The sequence below is a fragment of the Chroicocephalus ridibundus genome, chromosome 3 (assembly GCF_963924245.1).
Source record: "Chroicocephalus ridibundus chromosome 3, bChrRid1.1, whole genome shotgun sequence".
NCBI lineage: Eukaryota > Metazoa > Chordata > Aves > Charadriiformes > Laridae > Chroicocephalus > Chroicocephalus ridibundus.
This window is the reverse complement of record NC_086286.1, coordinates 20,918,372-20,938,488: the sequence shown is the minus strand read 5'-3', so window position 1 is coordinate 20,938,488 and position 20,117 is coordinate 20,918,372. Positions and strand designations below refer to the sequence as shown.

At 42.1% G+C, this 20,117-nt stretch overlaps 1 protein-coding gene across 11 annotated transcripts in view; it reads right to left on the bottom strand.

The window, feature by feature from the left end:
- The window catches only part of EHBP1 (EH domain binding protein 1), a 230,053-nt gene that overhangs the window by 177,942 nt on the left and 31,994 nt on the right, over positions 1 to 20,117 (bottom strand). For all 11 annotated transcript variants that reach the window (XM_063328336.1, XM_063328338.1, XM_063328339.1 and 8 more), the window contains exons 3-4: positions 19,717 to 19,774; positions 7,569 to 7,664 (exon numbers count right to left, since the gene is read on the bottom strand). In XM_063328336.1, coding sequence (XP_063184406.1) covers positions 7,569 to 7,664; positions 19,717 to 19,774 — 154 coding nt within the window. The remainder of the gene's footprint in view (positions 1 to 7,568; positions 7,665 to 19,716; positions 19,775 to 20,117) is intronic.

Below are 20,117 nucleotides of genomic sequence, written 5' to 3'. Positions count from 1 at the left end.
CTGTATAATGAAAAGACGTCTTAATATTCAACATTTTAGTATGCTTTTGAAAATGAGTTGTGAACTCCTTTGAAAAATAAACACAAATGTATTACCCCCAGACTCCCTACCAATTCCCCAGAATAAAAAATAACAAATAAAAGATTCAAGGACTTCTCTAATGAAGAGCCTTACCAAAAGTTTGGAGAGTATGAAATATGCTAATAATATATGGACACTTTGCATATGTGTAAGATATCTCAGATTTAAAGACAAATCTGGATATTTTATTTTTTTAAAAAGCCATGTTTCTTTTTAGTCTTTAAATGCCTCTAGAAACAGAAAACCCTGAATAAGCTTATACACATAAACCTCAGCATTTCTTTGCAACAGATGGGAAACTGGCTTCACTCGTCTCACTAAAATGCTTTTATTAGAAGCCCCGGGGAGCAGCAGGCACAGTCCTATTGCAGCTAACTAACAACTGCATTACCTGTCAGCAGCAACAGATACTTGTATGATTACAACAGTTTCTATTGCAACCACCGTTTCACCCTTTGGGCTAACATTTCCATGAGCGGTCTCCATAAAAAGTGATGTTTCTATAAATCTGGCTAATCTTGCATCTTATTTTAGATTTGAAGAGGGTAAATATCAGTAAAAAGCCATAACACCACATACATCCCTCCCTGGCTAACCTATATTCTCCGTTAATTTCCTACGTAAAACTCATGCAATGAATTTAGCAAACTATTACTTGAGGACTATGCAATTGACTACTCTTTTAGGGGAAAAAAAATGCCATTGCCAAGAATAACAACCCTAGGAGTAACGGTTATTTTCACTGTATGAAAACCCTCCCTGAAAACGCTGCACACAAAACCTCACCTCACCTGCAAGCAGATACAAGTAATCACTGAAAACACGCAGCTGGAAACACCTAAAGACAAGATATAAACAGGCCTCCTTCCTGACAGCAAACGATAATGAAAATTACCTGAAAAGCTCAAGGAAAAAAAAATAGAAATGTCTCCAGTATCTTTCTCAGCCTGAAACTGCCTCATACCTTGCTGGAACACGAAGGCAGCTGGCGAGAGCTGTTTTTTTGATAATGCTCTTTTTTTTTACCAACATACCACAGATGCAGAACTACACTCCATCCAACATTCATTATGGTTTTACCTTGAATTGAAAACTGTTAGTATTTGGGCAAATGGATTTAACAGCTTGTTGTTCCTCCTCATTTTACTGTTTAAAAAAATCAAGAGATCAGCCCCATTTTCCTGTTTCTCTTTCCATATGCATTCACCTCTCAGTATGACACTCCTTTTCAGTATCTTCAGCCAAGTTTTAGAGCTGCCTTTTTTTTTCCCCCTACGCTTTTTCTTTTCTTTTTTCTTTTCTGGTAAGGCGACTTTAGTGTTCAAAAGTAACGCTCAAGTGAATAGTGGGGAACTGTGCAAAGGACAGGACATCATCTTATGGTTCTCCTACAGTCAGACCCTCAGATAATAATTTCTTGAACTCTCCTCTCAAGGTCAGTACAGCACTTTCATCCACCAGTGAAAACCTGCCTAGCCCATCTCACATTTTCCCAGTAACTCTGTTAACTACTTCCCTAGAGATAGGCTGGCCCTCAACAAGCTCAGTCCTACAAGCTTTTCTTCGCAATCCCACCCACCAGCTTCTTTCTGTGACCCCACTGTGCCCATCCACATACCAATTACCAAAAACCAGACAACTCTTCTGGGGTTGGACAAGGGAAGAGCAACAAGGAATGTGTCTGTCACGTTTTTCTGTTCTCTGTCGATCAACCTATCATCAGCCCATCCAACAAGGTGCTTTGTCAAGGACTAGATCCATTCTGCAGTGTATAAGGTGGCTTCAGAAGACCGAAGGTAACCCTTCTCCAGTAAGTTAATTATCTTCAGAGTTATTTCTGTATCTCTCCTAATAGAATCATAAAGTCATTTTGATTGAAAAAGACCTTTAAGATCATAAAACCCAACCGTTAACCTAGCCCTGCCAAATTACCACTAAACCATGTCCCTCAGCACCACATCTACCCATCTTTTAAATACCTCCAGGGATGGTGACTCAACAGCTTCGCTGGGCAGCCTGTTCCAATACTTGATAACCACCCTTTTGGTGAAGATATTTTTCCTAATATCCAATCTAAACCTCCCCTGGCACAGCTTCAGGCTGTTTCTTCTTGTTCTATTGCTTGTTACCTGGGAGAAGAGACCAACCCCCACCTTGCTACAACCTCCAAATAGAAGGGAAAGAAAGATGTCAGCAAACAAGAGACTGCTCCTTCCCCTCAGCAGCAGCAAGAGCGGGTGGGGAAGATCTTCAGACTGTTAGTCCCTTCCTCCCTTCCTTCCCTGTGCCTCTTCCCTAAGCTTTCCTGGCTTTTGAAGCTTGCCTTTCAATTAGATCACTTCATACCAGCCTTAATCTTCGGTCTTTCTTCTTGGGGAATAGCTACTTAAGGACTGTCATATTGAATCAGATCAAACGATGACAGGGTTTGTGATCTTCCTCTGCCAGTGACCTACAGCAGATGCTCTGGGTACTCCAGCATCTGTCCTCCGCTTTTGTACTTGGCTGTCTGAAGCTGCAGAAGACTCAAAATTTGACCCAATTCTTGTCGCTTTCAGTACTGCTTACAGAGGTCTAATTAGTCTAGAAAATCATACACAACTCTGGTCAGCTTTTGTTGAGCTCCCAGAAAGCAGGGAGCTCTCAGCAGAGTGGCAGAACTCTCCCTGTGCATCACCACAACAAGCTCACGCCAGCTCACACTTTCCCCTACAGCCTCTGGACTAGAACGGCAACAAGGATTGACATGTATCTGTTTTTAAAATGTATTTTTTACAATTAGTCCCCACACTAACCCTGGATATTTATTTATTTAGTGTGCAAGCATGCTCACTTCCTTGAGTGTCTGATTTTTGTATCACAAAGACACACAACATATTGTCTCGCCTACAGGGCTGTTTTTTTCCTCCTATGGAATATCCTCCACAGTGTCCAGCCAAGCCACTGGTCTCTCCTAAACTGAAACAAGTACGTTCTGAGCCTGGATTTGTTCTTTGCTTCTGAGAAATGGCTTTATCAAAGGAGTTTGGGGTTGTTTTGTTTTCCTTCCTCGAGACAATGTATTGGCTCTGCAGCAGTGCTCCTGCTAGCGAATGGCCAGTTACTGCACAATAATCAAAGCAAACGATTGACTCGGGCTTTCAAGAAAGATGATATGGGATTTATTCTGAGAGATATTTAGGGACACACATACTTTCAACAATATAAGCCTCCTTTTATCATCTATTTTATTCTTCTTTTACTCATAACTATTTTTTGTGTGTGCTCAGAAGGCTACGCCTATAAAAAATGTCTTTTTTTTCAAACTTTGGAATGAAGAGCTGATGATCTTCCCTGTTGTTGCAATAGTACACTGGTGTGATAAACCATGTATATTACTGACAAAACAGGTGGGTTTTGTAATGCAGTGAAGCAAAGTCCATGCTTACTCCAGAAGAACAAATATTTTTGCTTGGGACGTTCACTTTGCTTTTAAGCTAGAAAATAACAATGTTGCAATTTAAATCCTAGTAGTACAATTGATGTTCACTTAGCTTTGCTAAAAGCAGGTGGCTTGCTTGGCAGTGAAAATTTCTCATTTAAAAATCTCTCTCAGTTGATACAGGTATGTATTTGTAGATAAAATCACGGAAAAGTATACAAGCTTTCACATAGGAGGGTTAAACCTTGCTAATGCAGGAACTCTAAAAATGAACTTCTGGAGTGCGACCATGGAAACAATGAAAAAATGGGAATTCAGCTAGCTTTTCTGGCATTTGTGGATCTTTCCATGAAAGCACTACAAATCACGGACTTAAAATGCACAATAGGGTTATTGTTCCACAATGTTTCTTTCTCCCCATTTGGGTTGAAAAACCCGAGGCATAACCAAACACCAACGTAGACTATGGCAAAGGAAGAAGTTAAACTTTCAGAACAGACGTAACTTTAAAAATTAATTTAAAAATTAACTTTAGCCGGCTGGATGGGAAGGAGCTAGAGTTAGTCAAGGGAAGCTGAATCAATATAGCCTTTTGATGCTTTTCCCCACATGACTTCAGAGCATTATGAAATTTTACCAGCAGCCCAGAATTTTGTGAAATGAAACAAAAAGTTTTTACTTATTTGAAATGGAAGTTTTATAAATGAAGGTTATAGTCTCTTCAATACTCAGCTCTGCTTGTCTAAGAATTACAAATGTATTGTTGGAAACAAGCTCACACCCAAAACAGGGATGTGCCGATAATGCAAAATATCTCGTCTGTTGACTGATCACAGGCACTTTGCTAGCCAGCTCTCAAGTGTCCACGGGTGACTACTGAAGAGGATATTCTTAACATTCTCATCAGCACTTGAAACCTCAACTTATCTCCTAATCCTACCAGCAACACATTTCAACAGCCACTTACGAATGTACAGCCACTACGGTGGGAATCATTTCCCTAAACACGTAGCTGTCTGTTCTGGAGTCGGCTCTTTCCCTTCCCCACACTTCTATTTCAAACAGCACCACTGCCCTAATTTGTTATCTGTGATTGCTACAAAGCTCTGTCGGAGCAACCTGCTCCCATCAGTGGGCTCTGCCAGCGTGGATGTGGAGCTAGCAGCTTCCCTTAGCTTCTCGGGTTGTAATGAAAGAGGACAACTACTGTTTGTTAAACAACATGGCCACGCGAAGTGTACTTACTGCAAAGTGCCAAACATTCAGCAGTTACTCTCCTTCACAGGGGAGTGGCTCCCAAAGGGACTTTAGGGAAATGTAGGGTACTGCACCTAAAGAGGAATAACCCTATGCTCTGGTACAGGTTAGGGGTTGACCTGCTGGAAAGCAGCTCTGCAGACGGGGACATGGGAGTCCTGGTGGACAAGTTGCCCAGGAGCCAGCAATGTGCCCCTGTGGCCAAGAAGGCCAATGGTCTCCTGAGGTGCATTAAGACTGAGAGGGGATCTCATCAATGCTTATCACTATCTAAAGGACAGGTGTCAAGAGGCTGGGGCCAGATTCTTTTCAGTGGTGGCCAGCAACAGGACAAGGGGCAACTGGCACAAACTGGAACATGGGAGATTCCATCTGAACATGAGGAAAAACCTTCTTTACTTTGAGAGTGCCAGAGCACTGGAAGACACTGCCCAGAGAGGTTGTGGGGTCTCCTTCTCTGAAGCAATTCAAAACCCACCTGGATGTGTTACTGTCCAACCTGCTCTAGCTGAACCTGCTTTGGCAAGAGGTTGGACTAGATGATCTCCAAAGGTCCCTTCCATCCCCTACCATTCTGTGATTCTGTGACTTTCACAGCACTGCAAGATGAGCCATGTCCTTTTCTGAGCTTTGCTGCTTTCACTGTTTTCGCCTCCCTCCTTCCAGAGGAAGGGATGATATAAATACCTGACTTGAAAGTTAGCTCCCTCAAAGGCTGCTGCAGTGTGCTATTACATACTTCCCTTCCCACTACTTACCGCTGACCAGCCAATGCATCAGCTGTACGAAAAAATAACGAGTTCTTTTTCACCATCTTTGCTCAGAACATACCAGCGACATAAATGTCAGCTTTCTGGGTGCTAGGACATATCCCATGCTGCAGCTGAAGTGCCACTGTAGCACTGAGCCACCAGAGCCATCAGAGGATTGGGCACACCATTTTCTGCCTGCAATCACGTACCACTTGCAGCTCATCCATCCAGGCAGGCTGCTGGTCTCGCGCAGATATAGCGCTCCTGCCGCATCCCTCAGCTTGCTCAAAAGCACTACTCTGTACCACACCTGCATATCCTTACAGAGAAAAAGGTGGTTTGGGACAGAGGATCAATTGGAGCAGATTCACATAAAAGGAGGAGGCAGCCCAGTGAACAGATCTACCTGCAGAGTCACAGTGCCAGGTAAAATTAAGGCTGTAGTAATACCCAACACCAGCTCCAGAGGCCCCTCTCTCCCTGGTCCTAGCCCTCACACTCCCTTTCAGTGGCACAGCTGCAAGTTTGTTGTGCTGAACTACAAAATATAGCCCTGAAGTGGTGCAGGAAGGAATAAAAAGGTAGTGCAGGCTGGCAGGAGAAGGCTGGGAGACGCTTTTACTCCAAAGCCACAGCATCACAAAGCTGCACCCAAAAGACACTTAATTTCTCATTCTTCATGTAACATGTTATTGCATACACAATCAAGAATTCTGTACATTTCTGCTTCGCTTTAAATGTTAAAAATATTAAGTAACATTTACTGTGTTACATAATCATATTCAGATTATACAGACGCACAGCACAGTCTGTGTGGTTCAATGGTGTTAAACTTCTTAATCCAAGCAGAGGCCCTTGAAGCATGCAAAGGCAAACAATTTTTGCTAGTGAACTTTTGAACCTCAGTTGAAGACTATGTGTCTGCTAAGAAGAGGGACAAATTTATGATAGTTAGCATTGCTGGCAACTTGGGAAGTTTCTGTTCACTGACGATCCCAATAACAAAAAAAAAAAACAAAACAAAACAAAAAAAAAAAAGGAGAGAGACCCCCTAACCCCCTTTTTAGGCTTAATGAACCAAGTAATAGATTCACATTCTAAGGCTAACCAGAAGCCGCTTCTAAGCAGTTACTCAGGGAAGTCCCCAAAACAAAGAAATACAAAAATGACTAATTAGAAAAAAGTATCTTACTGTTGCCCTAAACTGTAAAGGGAGCAACTATAAGTAAGAACAACCAGAGTGTAGCTGGAGACACCATAGTAAAGAACAAGAAAGAACTAATGGAATGAAAATCCCAGAAATCTGCAGCCTCCCGGGCAGCCTCCTACACTGTCACACGTGCAAAGCTCCATTGTTTATCTTTATGCAGAAGGAGCTTTGCCCAATCATATTTGGGAAATAAATTCTAGCATAACCATCAATTTCTCCTCCTGCTTCGCAGCCACACAAATAAGCTGCTTCTTTCAGAACAAGTTCCTAAAAAAAAAAAAAAATCCCCTGTAAAAATCTTATAATTCTCTGCACTACTCAAATACTCCACGCCCACTCCTATGATTGCAATCACGTAAGTGCTGCGATGTTTGTGTGGCATACTAAATACTGTGAAATTAAGAGCTGGATTCTGTTTGGTAGTCAATAGCGTACAAAATAGGGTCACTGCAACTGAACAAGGCAGTCTAGAAATGGCTGTGTTTCGACAACTTCTGGCTTACAGTATTTAAAGAAAACCAACCAGACTATAACCCATGCCAAGCCCTTACACATGTACTACGTGAACAGTTATAGATGTACTAAATTCTATGCCAATGACTCGCCACAATCAGCTCAATGGGATATTTCAGTGTGTTAACTGAACTACAAAAGTAAGCTTTGGCAGGGAACAGCCCATCCTTCTCTCCCACATTTAAGCTGGGGACATGAGGTTGTGCAGTTAACGATTTAAATCCAGCAAGATTAGGCCTTGTGATTATAATCTGACGTTTCCAACCAGAATTTTTCATATGCTGTTTATGAAAGATTATGCTTTAAAAAAAAAACCAAACAAAACGCAACATACCTTAAAGAGCGTGACAGTAATCTCAACGTTTTCAGGAACAGGCCATACCACCACCCCGCGGTACGGGTTCTTGATTCCAGGCTGCCAGCTATGAGCCTAAAGGAAGAAAAGAAACAGTTGTCTTAAATCCATTATAGAAGTGCTGACTAGTCCCACAGGACCCAGAGCATGTAGGTAGAACTAACATGTCACTGACTCCAGAAAGGCTGCGTTCTTAAACCTGTAACTCTACTGAACACTAGAAAGAGCATCAGTAAGAATGAGAGTAAGGAAACTCAGAACGACTAGCAGGCATTTTTTTCCACTGAACTAAAGCTGTTCCTCAGAAGGTCCTAAACTATGGGGTTTTTAAGTACATACATAGCACAGGTCAGGACACTCAGAGCCTTGCAAAAATCAAGGCCGTAACGCCAGAGCTTTTGTAGCAAGCTGAGCTTTGTTTGTATCCAGATGAAGGAATGCTTTTATTTAAAGAACACTTGATGAGTACGGCACATAGTACAGGCTTAACCACGTTTAGACCTCAATAGAGAAAAAAAGGCATTTTTATTTAAGGAAAAAACCCCACACAAAACAACAATTTATCATACAGATTAAATGCTACTAAAACATTTAAATTCTTAAGAATTCACATCGTGGGGTATCTACAGCTAGAAAAGAAATGATAAAAACACACTAAAACAGACTGAGAACTTGTCCACCTTTGAGTATCAATTTGGATTGATGTATGGATTTATATTTTAATAGCTAGTCCTGAAAAACATTGTGTGTGAGCATTTGTGTTTCAGAAGAAGTATGGTTTTTTTACAAGCTCAACTTAATCCATTTTGTGATGCTGTAAGACAAACATGGGAGGGATGCTGATGCATGAGTGACTGCTGAGCAGCATGGAGGTCATAAAAGATCTGTGGAAGTTCTATCAGGAAAAAATGTACAATCTATTTACTGTTATCTGAAGCCCATTAACTGGGCTTTTTTTCTTTTTTTAATTGTAGAACATCACTTATTGCAGTTTTGTACTCCTTCCAACACTCAGAACTTCCGATGAAGAAATTTTTTCTATAATAAGGTTAGTAGGACTTGTGTCTCAGGTTCTCAGGTATCCTAAGGTAACCTGGGCAACTTTAAACATGACTGTGCTATACCAAAGTGGAAAAGACAAAGACGGTGAAACAGTCCCATTCAATCACGTAGAGACAATAACTCTGCCGCTCCGTACTGTAAGCAGTGTGTACTCCAGATGCCAGGTTCATACCTGACAGCCCCATCACACATGCCCGCTGCTTCATGAGCCCTCTCGCATTCACCTGGGCTTTCGCCAGAGCCCGCCGTAGCAGTAGACTTGCTCTTATCCTAATCCCTCAATCCTCACAAAGCAGAGGTCTGCAGATTAACTACAGGTGACAATAGCTGCTCAGGCAGCAGGGACAAGGAGAGGAAGGACGAAGGGAGAGGCAGACAAACTGGGAAGAGATGTGAAGCTGAGAAATGGGGAAGCTGCTGGCAGAATCCAGCCTGAGCAGCCACCAGAGAAGAGCCCTACCTGCCTCTGCATCTACATACACACAGCACACACATTTCCATCCCGTTATTTTTATTTTCTTGCTGAACACTGCCAGCTCTCCTGTGGTTTTGTCACAGGTTTTTGGTTTTTCCACCTTTGGTGTTCTGCTTAAAACCCCAGCTTCCAAAGAAGCCTAATTAGGTTGGAAGTTTCAGTAGGTTTCTATGTTTTTTACTTGCAGAATAAACTTAAGTGACATGTCTTGGGGCATCTGAAAGAAGGAATTGAAAAAATTAAAATTAAAAAAATTAAAAATTTAAAAAAAAAAAAAGGAGTAACTTGAAAGAATCCAATTTCTACTATTTTTATTTCCACGAATTTCAACCTGATCTCATTACTCCAAGGCAAGCCTGGATGAATTTCTGTATAACTGCGCAAACAATGCTGTTTATAGCTTTACTCCATGAGTGTATTTTATACAAAAAAGATGTTTTGTGAGCAGCAAAACGCTGCACTGTAGCTGCACTCCCACCACCGCCACCCGAGCTCCAGCTCCGTGTGTCTCCCTTCCACGGGACCCACAGCCCCCCCCATCATTCTCAACTTGTCTGATGGGGATATTCACCATGCACGAGGCAGTGATCCAGCACCAGGCACATGCTCACCTACCAGCTAGCCTGTCCTCCTGTAGCATCTTGTAGGATAAATCAACTTCTCCTCCATAGGGGCACTCCACCCTCTTTCCAGATACCAATTTTCACAAAACTAGTAAGAGCTCATGGCGTGTCTGGAACCTGCACTTTCCTGCTGGTTTTGGCCAATGCTGACAATTATCTCAAACTTTCAATGTCCAAGGTCCAGGCACTGACAGCCTGCTCAGCTGAGGAGCACTTGCTTCTATTTATAAAACAAACTAGAAAATGAGCATTCACTGGTGCAGGCAACGCTTTACTTCAAGCCCTTTATCAGCACTGCCTCCCACCAGGAGAGTTAGAGACACACAATAAACACACACACGGATATATATGATTTTCTGTCACTGTGACAGGCATGTCACGGAAAGCAACAACCAGGAGACAAGCCCTAGCTAATGAGCTTTTAAAGCAAAGCTGTTTCTGTGATCAGCTGAATGTTATTAAATCCTCCTTTGGCTTTGAAAAATAAACACTGTACCACACAAACAGCATGACAGAAAAAGATAACATCAAAACTACGTCTGGGTTGCTGGGAAGGAAAAAGGGAAAGGGGAAAGCAAAAAAACAGAGGAAGGGCTAACAATGACGATAATTTAAAATTAACACAGGGGGTGTTATTCTAACGCAATATTTCTCATGTCAGGGACCTCTGTGTTGCAGTTCCTTGAAGTTACATCTGGCCTGTATCAAAAAAACCTTTTCAACTCCCAAATTACAAGCCTTGACTTTGATATGTGAGGTGGATCAGGCCACCTCTGAGCAGCAGAATTGCCAACACTTCCAGATGGGTGATTGCTGCCAGGGCTCAGCCGAGGCAAGGCGCTGCATCTGCACAGTTCATTCCCACCCTAATCTTCACTTCTAACTCAATTTCCCACTGGGTTGTGCCTCTAGACCCATTTTTTCCTCATCTCCTACTAGTCTTCACTAGCCATCTCCCCTTGTCTCTGAAGCAAAGGCGAGAGGAGCAGCCGAGCAGAAGTGCCCGCTGGCAGCAGGTGCCTCACCCACAGCCCTCCCCCTCCACGGACTCGTCTCCTAAATCCGAGGGATGAGAGCTGTGGCCTGTCAAGAGAAGCAGAAACGCTCTGTTGCATTTCAAGGAGAAACTTAACTCCTTCCTTTTTCTGCCAGTGGAAAAAGAGAGGAGACAACGTAGCGTGAAAGCTCTTTTAAATCAGGAAACAGGAGCTACAGGAGGGGTTGCTGAAATACCCTATAAATAGAGTAGGGCTGTGAATGACATTGTCCAACCCACGGCATTGCTCTGGCACAAACCCAATGACTGTTAAGAAGAAGAAAGCTGTTTAAGAAAGGACGTGGAGGTGAGCTTACGGACTTGCATGAGCGCTTCAGGCTACCCAGTTTTGAGATCCTTCACCAGTTTTCTCTCTAAAACAATCCAGACAGCCTGCTTTGCAATCTACTGCTCGCAATGTTGCGAGCATCACAACGGTTCTGCTGTGCTTGAAGTGGAAAGACAGTCTTGATACCTCTGCAGTTTTCGCCTCTGGTTCCAATGAGAAGGAAAGAATCTTTAAACACAGGTCGAAATCAGCAACTTAGAGGGACAGATAATTAAAATATGCAGCACTCCATATGATAATGCACATACAACACACCAAAGGACTTACAAACTGTACTCAAAATTAGTGAAAATACTGAATCCGTTGTCAAGCAGCCTTCAATAGTCAATAATTTCAAGCACAAAGAGAGTGCTGTTGATGTTTGAGCAAATTCTCAACATTTAGTAACACTTAAGCTATTATCGGCAAGGTACAGTCTCTCCACTCTTGGTAAGTGTCCACTTTTTGATTATGTGAAAACAGTGGGGTCTCACACACCTCTCACCTCATGCACAGGCTAGACAAACTCAAGTCTTGTTCTCCAGTAGTTTCTGCTGGGGAGCAGAGTGGGCTTAATCATAAAAGTTACGACTCCCGGCTTCGATGAAACTCTCCTACGAAATGGTGAAACGATACAGAAGTCTATAAAGCAGCTCTATCTAGTTCAACATATGGCAATACATTGATTGAACAATGGAAGATGAGACCAGCTCACCAGAGGGCTGCCTTTGCTACATCACCTTTCTTTATAATTACCCACCAGGGGCTGACCTTGACCATATGAAACTGCCTCCCGCTCTGCAGGCAGACTCGGACGACAGCAATTAACAGAGGTGCTGGAGAAGATGATGACATTGCACAGCTTTCCAAAATACGAATGCACTCTGTGAAACTTGGAACAAACCGGGTAATTTTATAAACACTGTTATTTTTGAAGCTTTCCTCCAATCTAAAAAACAGTTACTATCAATTCTCTGTAATATAAGACAGCGTATAAACTTTTATAAATCCAGTGTCATTCTCCTATAGGGAGGAGGGGGAGGTAGCAAAACCAAAAAAACCTACCAAACCTATAACAGAAATTTGTAGCCAGTTCTTGAGTGGGGACGCACCAAACAACAAAACATGAGAGAGACTGAATATAAACCTTCCCTTACAGTCAATGCTTAGCTGTCTAGGTTATAGAATATAAACAGAACAATCTTTTAAATCTGAATAAAAAAAGATAAAGTTGAAGACAGCCCCAAATCAGGAATTTTGGTTTTAAACATGAAGTTAATGAATGCCACCACCAGCCACCATGAACAAGACAAGGCAGATGCATGCAAATCAGCTAATTAGAGTACATTACGGAAGCCATTTCCCCAGCCCCTGTATGTAGGGGATTTCATGACCTGGCACATAAGCCATTCCTATCATGACCAACTCTGCTTACTGCTGCTTCCATTCTTCCTTGTCTCTACAAAAATGTCTCCTGACCCTTCAAAAACAAAATATTACATTATTTCAAGAGTCTCCCCCTCCAGACACTTTATGTTGCCCATCTGCTTTCTCCTTTCTTCACTACCACCTCGCCTCATCCTGCCCCACTTGTGCAGGATAATCGCAAGTTACTTTCCTGTAAGATCCTAGAGATGATCATAATATTTTAAGCCTGCTGCAAATTATGGAACAGTTTATATTTATGAATCAAAAATATGTTCCTATAGCCAAGCCCTCAATATTGTTTTTTAAAAGTGAAAGTCAGAACCAGACCTACTGCTGTTCCTCACCTGCAGCCCCAGGAGTGGCTTTATTGTGAGCCAGAGAGTTGCTGCTTTTCTTTGCCTGATAAAATTTTTGCCAACTGCCTATGATCAGAGCAGCTCTGCTACCTGTCTCTGTGACAGGCTGTTCAGCGCACAAGAGCCAAGCAGGAACTCGACTGGCTCCAAGAGTGCTTAGGGCAGCTCAGCTTGTAAGGATAGTCCCTCTTCTTCACTGTTATCCAGGCAGAACACTCAGACAGGATGAGAAAAAAATCATCATTAATAACTCAAAAAGGAGGAGCTGACATTAAGCAGCCAGATCCTTCATCTGGTGCCTCCATGCCAGCAGCATGGCGAGTGAAGACCAAGCATAGCTCCCATTTGCTCTATGTGATGAATGCCACCAGAGCCATACATCATCTGGGGACAGCCAGAGGTCAGTAGGATCCAGCTGCTAACGGACCCACTGGAAAAGGAATGGAATGGGAAAAGCTGCCGATCCCCCCACACCAAAGGAAACCTCAGCTGGCAGTTTGTGGATGGGTGCTTCTTCTTCTGTACCATAGCTCAGTATCACAAAGGGAGGAGACAAATTAAAGAGTGTACTCCAGGCTACAGCTTGCATCCCCATGATCATCTTGAAATCCTTGTGCTCGGCCCTCCAGTTAAAGAGGCTGGGCACCAGAACAACGCTCCCATCACACTCCCGCCCTGGGATGCAGTCCAAAAAACCCCAGCACATGCCAAAGAAGAAAGTTCAAAGCCCTGGAAACGTCAGGCAGCCTTCGTTCAAGCCATCGCTGTCAGTGTTCATTGAGAGTAGATGAGGAAACTATCAGATTCCCACAGGTACTCCCATGAATGTCTTCAATTTATCAGCACGCAGATGGGTTACAACTGTAATTATGCATCCATGTATTACTGCTAAAAAGCTACAGAAAGACTGCTAAGCTTGGAAAATGAGCAAAATCTTGTCTTCACTAGGAAACAGATTCTCTAGAACTGGGCTAGCTGTTCAAACTTAATTTCACACATACGCATTCACGACATACACTTTAAATACATGATTCATGCTATTTCTTTCACCAAATCTTGTCTTATTCACTGCCCACGACAGATGATGCTCAGATAAAGAGCCTCTTTTCCTTCTCATCAAGGAGTTTCTGGCCTTATCTATTTGGCTTCTTATTAAAAAATATTAAAAAAATAACTGAACACAGATTTATTTTCGTCATAGTTTTCTGGGACATCCAGAACGTTACCAAAATTTAACTTTACGGGATTCCTGGAAAAAAGAAGGGTATTGTGTTCCTCAATTTACAAGCACCAAAAGAATAGCCAGTTTCCACTCATTTTGCATGGTCTGCTTAAATCATCTAGGACCTTACTTTATAGGGATTAAGCATGAAACAACCTTTTGCTTTGTCTTCCCAAAGCAAACTTTTTTTCACTTCAAGTGCAACAATGGCCGTTCAACACTGCTGCAAGTCAAGTCCCCATGCCCCAGACACTCACTAAATGGAAAGATACCTCAAATCTCGCTTCAATACTCTATCTAGCCTCAGTCAGGAACTTTGTAGATGAGAATGGGAGATCCCCAAGGCAGCATCTAACCACGTAACAGTGAGGCAGGCTTTTCTGTTCATGTCCCATATGTTCTTTTAACAAACACCCTCCAACTTCTTTATCGATTACGCAGTTTAGCTCACCACTCGGTCCTCATGCTCTCCCTAACCACTGTCTGCTTAACAAGGCAGCAATGCTGTCAGAAAACAATTTGCAGTTGCCTTATTAAAGACTATATCATATGCCTAAAAGGGTAGCACTGGCCATTAGAATGCTAATTTTGACCGTTGAATTTGCAATCCAATGTGATTTCCTTACTTTACTAACAAACCAAGAAGCCCCAGGAGTGCCATTACCAACCCGCGCTGATCCCAGGCAGTCGTTGGCATGTCAGAGTCACAACATGCCTTTGTAACTCCAATCAGCAAGGAAGCTGGTAGTGACAAGCAGGGCTGGAACAAGGCAATGAAGTAGCCAGCAAAGGGAACAGATTGCAAGGGACAGCAAAACAGGTGACCCCACTGCTGCTTTACTGACAGTATATCCCTGGAAAAAGGCTGGGCAGGCTGCTGTTGTGGACAACAAGGGATCCTTTTTACTCCCTGCCCCTCTGGGCTCTGCTCTTACTGTTAAAGTTGTTTCTCTGTTTCCCAACATTGCTCCTTCTCCTCTCCGTTTGAACAGTTTTCGATAAACCTGCAGCAGAAATGCTGAAATCACAGGCAAGGCACCTTCTTTCAGCTTTGATACAAAAAGGATCTTTGAAGAATAATTCTGTCAGGCTCTCAGAAGCAAGTGCAAATTTGACTCTTCAGAAGTGTGTAATTCAACTGTAAGCCTGTAAGCATTCAGCAGAAAGTACCTCCTTGACATCACGGCAGTGTCTCTTTTCAAATTGAAATTTCTTAGTTCAAAGCCTGGAAATACGAGAGCATCTCAGTGAAATGAAGGTAAACATATTTACAACACATTTTTCCCTTGTTCCACCTGGAACAAAGACTTTCCTCCCCCACTCAAAAAAGAAAAAAAAAAAAGAGGTAAGTCCAAAAGCCCAGGGCCTGAAAACCTGGGGACAACATGCCAGTGTGACAGGGTACTGAAGAGGAAGAGTTAAGCAAGTCCACTGCGACAAGCTCTACCTTCTGTAAATTATGGATGCCGGTAACCATCTAAATGAGGTTTGAACAGTTCTGGCAAGCCCAACCTACCTAATTTTGAAGACAGACAACATCTGCACCAGCAGATCGGTGACTTTCCCCTCAAAGCTGAAGGTTCATTTTGGTTCTAGAATTGCTCAGTAATTCTGCGAAATATAGCAAGATTGCAAATCATCATCTTCTGTAAACTCCTGGCACACACAAAGAAGATGCCCAGCTATACAAAGTCATCTTGTCTTGACATGCCTCTTGAAAAGCATCAGACTTGCCCATAGAGGGGGATCCCACAATGGAGCTGTAACTTAAATCGGCATTAAGGTCAGTAACTGCTGGATGTGTTTATGGTCCTGTATCCATCCATTAGACTGCTCTTTCTAAATGGTTATTGCTGTTCGTTTCCAACACTTCAAAACTTACTATAATTTAACATACCCACATCTCCTATCCTATGTTTCCCACAGTAACGACTAAAATATTCAGGCTCCTGCACGTGATGTCTCCCGTGATTTCTTCTAATTGAGGGACCACTCTTGTACTTGACTTGGAAAGAAAGTATGTGGGCCAGAAGGCATAGCAAAATCACAGAAAACCACAAAAATAAGGGCTTCAAAGAACATCAAGAACGCAGCTTTCAGCTCAACAGTATCTTAAGGTTACATTACTTAAGCAGGCCAGTTTCAGTATACGACCATAGCACCATCATACCATCTTCCATGTTGCACCACACTTTTTGATGACATATCTCTTGTACTTTCCCAGTACATGGAGCTACTGGAGAGAGTCCAGAAAAGGGCCATGAAAATGGTTAAGTGACTGGATCACCTCTCACAGGAAAAGCTGAGAGAGCTGGAACTGTTTGGCCTGGAGAAGAGAAGGCTCAGGGGGATTTTACAGATGTATAAGAAATACCTGAAGGGAAGGTGCAAAGAAGACAGAGACAGGGTCTCTTCAGTGGTACCGAGTGACAGGACAAGACGCAGTAGGTACGAAGTGAAACAGGACGTTCCATCTGAACACAAGGAAACACTTTTTCACTGTGAGGGTGACCGAGCACTGGCACTAGTTGCCCTGAGAGGTTGCGGAATCTCCTACCTTGGAGATATTCAAAAGCCATCTGGACACAGTCCTGGGAAACCACCTTTAGGTGGCCCTGCTTAAGTGGAGGGGTCAGAGCAGATGACTTCCAGAGGTCCCTTTCAACCTCAACCATTCTGTGAGTCTGAACTAACATATCATTATCCCTAACGATCTGAAAAGTTTAGAGAAGAAATCATAACCTCCAAAGAAGCCTTTACGACATCTTTACAGTAAGGTAAGACCACATCCCTCTCCTCCTCCTTCTCAAAGAAGCTGAAAAACATAGAAAATTATTAATGCTTTGTACTCACTGAGCCCAGTGTCCATCAAAAATAAAATAAGAGGAAATATTCATTTGACTTGCTTCCAAGAAAGCAATTAGATGAAACAAATATGTTGAATAAAGTATTTTACTGGCAGGATGACTAAGAGATCAAGAACATTTATTGATCTACAGTCTTGGAACCAAACAGCTCAAATCATATCAACTACCTAAGCTTTAAAATTAACTCTATCCTCTGCCCAGGCCTCAGGGCCACTCAGCCTCTTTCAAAGTACTTTTGTGGGATTTCAGTGAGCATGAATAAATTAGTTAGCAAAAGACTTTTCCGAGTCTCAGGAACATCTGCCAGTTTATCCAAGAGTTGCTTCTACCGCCTCATGACAAAAAGAGAGGACATATCCCGGAAATTTATGGCCCAGCTGAAAAAACTTCAAGGCCAAAGAGCTAGTGTCAGAAAATCCTCCTGCCTCAGTGAAATGTTGCCATTGGAGCCTACGGCATCACGCCCATAACACCACAGGCAGAAAGCCATCACTTCACAAAGCCCTGGCTAGACTGTTTCTCAACATAGTCTGAATCTCAACAAACTAGTCATTCATGGACAAATACCTTCCTTTTCACCAAGCTTTTTAGGGTTACAGCGCTTGTGTAAGTATTGAATTTACTGTTCTATGTTATCTTTTCTCTCTCTGTTCTACAAAAATTAAATGAAACAAAAATAGAAAATAGAAACAGGGTAAGCCACAACAGACACCATACATCAGCAGTTACCACCTAGATACACACCATGCTATAAATTCAAAGTAACTTGAGCTAGTTTATCCTTCAATAGAAGAGGAATAGTCTGACTGGCTTTGCTGAAGAGTATGAACATGAAACAGGAACAGTTACCTTGGCAAAGGTGCCAGACTAAGTTCACACCCTTGTTTATTCACCAGGTCACACCTTTGGGTTTTCATACCCTAAAGCAGAATTTATGATGCACACATTGGAGCAGGCATTTGGTTTTGCAGTCACTTTGAGTCAGTAACCAGTCCTTAGATAAACCAGCTTATAATAGCTTAGCTCTCAAGTTAAAAGACCAAATACAGCAAATGCATGACAGTCAGAAAAACAGGAGTACCAGTAAAAAACCCCAAAAGTCTCTCCCGAGTAGGGTAGGAAACTGTATATCATATTTTCTAAACATTTAAGTTCTTCAACATATAATTATTTAAAGATACCTTCTCTGTTGTGGGTGCCCTCTCTCCACCATCCCAGAATTCTTAGAAGTATCATATTGAGCTACATGCATATACCAAAAAAAAGGACCTTGGACCATCTCTATTTAACTGAAATTTTAAAGAATTATCAAAAGGCTGAGTTCCAAAACTTCCCCTCTGGACAAGACCACTTTCTGTAAGCCTGAAGAGGGTAACAGGCAACAGCTGTGGGAAGAGGGAATGAGCAAGTGTGGCTGAGTTATCTTGAAGAGGAGATGCTCCTCAGAAAGGAGGAAGCCAGCACACACTCCTTCCCGCCCCCGCCCCAACACCTGCCTAGTGGTTAGGACACTTCTTTTCCTCAGCTCATTCATGTTGCCCTTCTCAAGCTTTTGGGCAGATGGTGGACAGCCCTACACCAGACAACACAAGGCAACAGAAGAAATCCTGCAATATGACCAGTGTTCAACGACCTTTGCTTGCCTGCTATATGCATGAAACAGGCTCCCCACCTCTCTGGGCAACATCAACTGACTGCTAAGATTGACAAAATATTTTACTCTTCTTAGTCAGTAATATAATACCATACAAGACATTGTCATATTAGACACTGCAGAGGTTTAGAAATGCTTGCCATTTGTTTCAATCTCAGTGTAAATGGAAAGTGGTGTGGATTTTTTTTAAGCTTCATTTTCTACGGAAACCAAGCCACACACCCAGACTGTCTCATCTTTCCCTTCATCCCAGACCCAAAGGAGGCTCCACAGAGGCTAACTGCATCTTACTGTCAGAGCAGTAAAATTCAGCAGTCTAGACAAACTGAGCACCATTTAACAAAGAGACAGTAATCTCATAAGGCTTTCAGATTTCTTACTGCAGGAAGAAAAGTAAGGTGAAGCTCAGAGAAGAGAGGGCTACTCTGCTTGTAAACTTTTACACATCAAAAAAACCCAACCGCACTCAAGACAAACTTTATCAACATCCAAATACTGGACAGACTTGGTAGCCTGAGGAAAGGCTAGCTCCAAGTCACTAGCCATAAAAGACAAATTCACAGGATTCCTCACAGTGTTTGTGGAAGTAAAATGTTAAAATTTAATTCAAATATACACTACCGGCTGAAAGAGCCTGTGCTTATTCTTTTTGATTTGTAGTATTTTCTAATTCTGAAATAGCCCCTTATTTAGACTTTATCTTCCTATTGCAGTCATGTCAGATTCTTTGTTACTTTTTATTATTATTATTATGTTTAATACACTTCTAGTAGTGAAACAGATTCTCCTTTCTAATTAGGTCTAGCAATTAAAAACTGAAATTGAACTGATGATGATACAGTTCTGCTAAACAAATAACTGAAGCTGAAATCAGAGTTAAGTGTATCCATAAATTAGCGTTGGCATCAACAGCAGCTTATTATGAACTTTATGGTGAAACTGAGTTAAAAAGAAAAGAAAAATAATTAAAACATTTCTCATTTATTTGGCTGCTCCCCGCACTCTAGAAACCAGTCCCTCAAAACAGCTGACCCTGCTTGTCACTGAAGTTTGGACTTATTAAGCAATCAACTAACCTTAGAGGATTTTCTTCGGCTTCTTCTTGTCCAAACCACCACTAGTTTATCTGGCTGCCTGTTGAAGATAAGGAAGAAACAGCTTAATTTACAACAAGATCAATATGTAAACAGTTTATATTAAAACTCTTGCAATGCATAATGACATCCTTAGTTGATACATTATCTCTTAAAAATAGCTCATCTAAAAAACCCTCTCAGCATCATCCATTTAACAGGAAAAATAATGTTGTATTTTTAGAAAAAGGCTGTCTTCCAATCTGCACGCTAATGTCATCATTCTCCTCCTGCTAAACTTGCCTTCAGGCATCTCCCCAGAGCCAGCAGCGCACCCCAGCAGAAACTCTTCCATGGGGTAGAGAACAGGATCCCGCCTCTTTAAAGACACCTTGAAAACAATA